Source organism: Galeopterus variegatus, unplaced genomic scaffold, assembly GCF_000696425.1.
Source record: "Galeopterus variegatus unplaced genomic scaffold, G_variegatus-3.0.2 Scaffold3223, whole genome shotgun sequence".
Lineage (NCBI taxonomy): Eukaryota > Metazoa > Chordata > Mammalia > Dermoptera > Cynocephalidae > Galeopterus > Galeopterus variegatus.
This window is the reverse complement of record NW_007729334.1, coordinates 211,332-215,380: the sequence shown is the minus strand read 5'-3', so window position 1 is coordinate 215,380 and position 4,049 is coordinate 211,332. Positions and strand designations below refer to the sequence as shown.

Here is a 4,049-nt window from a genome sequence, read left to right as displayed (position 1 = left end):
AGTGGGGTGGGGGTGGGGCGACGGAAGATCTGGGTTCGAGTCCAACTCTGCCACAAACACACTACTCCAGGGCAGGTCCTTACCTCTCTCTGAGCCTCAATTTCCTAGACTGGGCATAATGCCTACAGATGTGGAAACTGAGTCACAGATTGAAAGAGCTCATCAGTTGGGAGTTGGACCCAGGTCCCTCTGACTTCAAAAGCCCTTGCCTTTAGGCATGAAGTGAAAACAGCAGAGTCCACCGCAGGAGTCCATGAAACTTCTCCTGTGCTCAATCCAGCCCAAGAGGGAGAAGAAAAATTGTATTTCTAAAACAATTAACAGATACAATATGTAAAGTTCCTACTACGTGCCAAGAACTACGTGCCACACAGGTTACCCTCGCAACAACCCCATGTGGCAGGGTGCCTCAGTTTTCTCTTCTGCAAGGTGGACTAACAGGATGAAACGTGTTCACGCACTTCTGTGCTTACAACAGTACTTGGCACATGTGCTCAATAAACCTCAGCTATTTTTTTATAAGCATCATTCCCCTTCTACAGGGGAGGAAAGTATAGTCTGAAAATATACCTAATTTACCCAGGGTCCCACAGGCAGTCGGGGTGGAGGCAGGATTCATACCTGCCTGTCTCCCGAATCCAGGTCATGCTTGGTGACCTCTAGGCTCTTGCCATATCAGTAACATTCCCTCCTAACCAGGCTGACGTCTGAGGCTCCCACAAGCCACTAACAGTGAAGATAGTAAATGCAGACACAGCTCATAAAGCAATATGTATAATATGTTCCTACATTTGTAAACACACAGATATACTGAAAAACATGTAGAAAGACAATAAAAAAAGTTAATAAAATTTATGTCTGTGTTGGGATTGTAGGTGGTTTTCATTTTCTTTTCATGATTTTTTTTATTGTTGTAAAATACACATAGCATAAAGCTTACCATTGGTGACACAGTACATTCATAATGTCACACAACCATCACCGTGTGTAATTCTAGAACACTTACACGACTGCAAAAGGAATCCCATACCCATTAAGCAGTCACTCCTGTTCCCCTTCACACCTAGCCTGTAATCTGCTTTCTGTCTCTGTAAGTTTGCCTCTCTTGGATATTTTATATAATTTTTTTATGTTTTCTAAATTTATAATTTTTATAATATATTTGTAACTTCTAAATTTCTTTGTTACAACAAGAACAGTTTTACTCTTACATTACAGACAAAAGAGGTTCTAATGATATAGAAATCAGGAGGCAGGGGGGCTGCTTCAACTCCGGCCCCAACCCCCTCCCTGCAGCTGGGAACCTGCATGCACGTCCTACCTCTCTCTGCTCTGGTGCTGGTCTGTCCACGTCCCATACTGACTGTCGGCTTCATGCACGAGGGTAGCCCCAACCCCCTCCCTGCAGCTGGGAACCTGCATGCACGTCCTACCTTTCTCTGCTCTGGTGCTGGTCTGTCCACGTCCCATACTGACTGTCGGCTTCATGCACGAGGGTGTCAGTGTCCTTGGCCTCAGGCGGCCGCCTGGAAAAACACTGCTTCAGCTGGTCCTGCAAGAACAGGAGATGTCTATCAGGGGAAACACTCAAAATCCCTGTCCCCGCTGACACAAATCACACCACACTGTCCCAAGCTCCAACCCGTCTTGGCTCCCTACTGCCCTCAGAGGTGCGTCCAGATGTCTTGGTTAGGCACTAGGGTGACCAACTGTCCCAGTTTGCCCAAGAAATCACAGGGTGCAGGATTTTCAGTGCTAAACTTGTGCCAGGCGTCAGACTAAGCTACAGACATGAGATCACCTCGCTGAACCACAGACCCGCAATCATGGGAGGTGGATCTTATAACAACCCCCATTTTATAGATGAGGAAATTGAGGCTTAGAGAGGCGAAGTGACATGCCTCAGATCAATTAGTCAGTAAACGAAGTAGAACTCAAACCCAGGCGGTGGTCTTGGATTGCCAAGTCCAAACTGTAACCACTGCACCCCAGGCAGCATAGACCCTCGGTCTGTCACTACCTGACCAGTTATCTGTTGGTCTTTGCCTTCAGTCTGGGCCCTGGAGGTGAGGGGGAGGGCAGCAGAGAGCGAGGGTGCTGATTACCAAGAACTGGCCACAGGGCCTGGCACACGGTGAGTGCCCATAAATCTCCATTAAACAACTGGACTGCTGTCTTCCTTAACTCGTCCACTGGGCAAATTAAATGCCCATTCTCTGTGATGTAACCATCGAACTGGCTGCCACTTAGGCCTGTGCTTTATTGCCTGGGGAGAAGCTGGAGCACTCAAGGCAAAGCCAAAAGTCCAATCCCATGGATGGGCCATTGGCACAGATTCAAATGGCTTTGGTGGCCTGAGCTTTGAATGATGTTCCTGGTCACCACCTTGTAATGAGGAATATGGAGGTGCAGGTTAGGGAGTGAGAGCGACCTTGACCCTGATACTGGAAAGACCAACAGGGAGCATCTTCACTCCTTATGTTCCACTTGGGGTGAGGAGGCATATTCTGCTGGAATGTGCTTTAGATCATTCATCTCCTGCTCAAAAACCCTCAAGGGCTCCCTATTGTCCTCCTGCTGAAACCCAAGGCCCAATGTAATCAAGCACCAAATTTCCTGTCCAATCCCATCTCCCACCCCTGCCCCAAACAAGCCCTCTGTGTGATGAACTACACATCAGACCCCACACCAGTCTTACACATTCCTGACCTCTGTGGCTTCACTTGTGCTGTTCCCCCTTCCTATCCATCCTGCTCACCCAAAGCCATTGCGACCCATGGTGATCTCTCCTTCCCCTTCTTGAACTTCTTGCTGCCTACCTGGACAACTCATCAACTGTACCAGGTGAAGAGTGACACATAAGTTATTTACTCAAAAATATTTACTGAGCACCTACGATGTGCCAGGTGCTGGGTCACAACACAGCCACAGTCTCTGGGACTCTGCAACTTATCTGATGTACCTGTCATGATCGGGCACTCCAGCATTTCTGTTCCCCATTTACAGCCTGCCTGGCACACAGTAGGTGATTAGTTACTGGAGGTGGACTGACCATTCCTTAGCAGTTATGTTCCCCCCAGCCTTTTCTCAGCTTCTTTGGAACCATCCTTAACCCAGCAAGCATATATGGTCTGGCAGAATGAATGAGCACCTGGGGAAAAGCTTGCTGTGTGACCTCAGGGCTGACATCACCCTCTCTGAGTCACAGAGACGTTACAAGGATTCAGTGAGGAAATGGTGGTGCCCCTAAAGGCAAGATGCCAAATGAGATGGCCTACGTGATAGCTCCTGGTACAGGGCCTGCCACTCAGTAAATGCCCAATAAGTTCACCTCCTTTCTCTGTTACCTCTTGGGGATGCTCATGTACCCCACAACGTTCAGTGAATGCTGAGAGTGAGGTGTATGCAAGGATGGGAATTTGGAATAAATCCCTCAGTCACCTCTGTCTGGGAAATGTCTACACCTGTAGACCCTAATCACAGCTGCTGTTCAAACACCCTTAATTCTACTGCCCATAGAATCTTTTTCTTGTTACCAAAATAATACATGTTCGTTGTAAAACATTTAAGAACTACAGACAATCACGAAGAACAATATTTTAAAATAACCCATCACCCAACACAATATCCTGGCATAGCCCTGCCCAGGATTTTCTCTGGGTCAATTCACCCTCACCATCATCTTTAATGGCTGATACTCCACTGTATGGACACACATCATTCATGTAACCAATCTCCAAATACTAGGACTTTTAGGTTGATTATTTTTTCACTATTATACTCAATAATAAGATGAACATCCTTGAGGCTGAATTGACACATTGTGATTATTCCCATAGGAGAAATTCCTAGGTACAGAATAACTGGGTCAAAGTGTGCTACATTTTTAAGGCTTGGCTCCTGATGAGCAAGCCAGCCTTGGGACAAGCTACCAAGTCCCCAAGCCTCCAGACAAAATGTGGGTGGCTGTTAGCATGAGGTAGGAATGGAGTCAGTCTTTGCTTGGGGCAACTTTTCTTTTTTTTTTTTTTTTTTCGTGTCCAGCAGCG

General features: G+C 46.9%; 1 protein-coding gene across 1 annotated transcript in view; it reads right to left on the bottom strand.

Moving 5' to 3' along the window:
• KIAA1671 (KIAA1671 ortholog) overlaps window positions 1–4,049 on the bottom strand; it is a 142,783-nt gene that overhangs the window by 12,571 nt on the left and 126,163 nt on the right. The window contains exon 5 of the mRNA XM_008584322.1: window positions 1,434–1,552. Coding sequence (XP_008582544.1) covers window positions 1,434–1,552 — 119 coding nt within the window. The remainder of the gene's footprint in view (window positions 1–1,433; window positions 1,553–4,049) is intronic.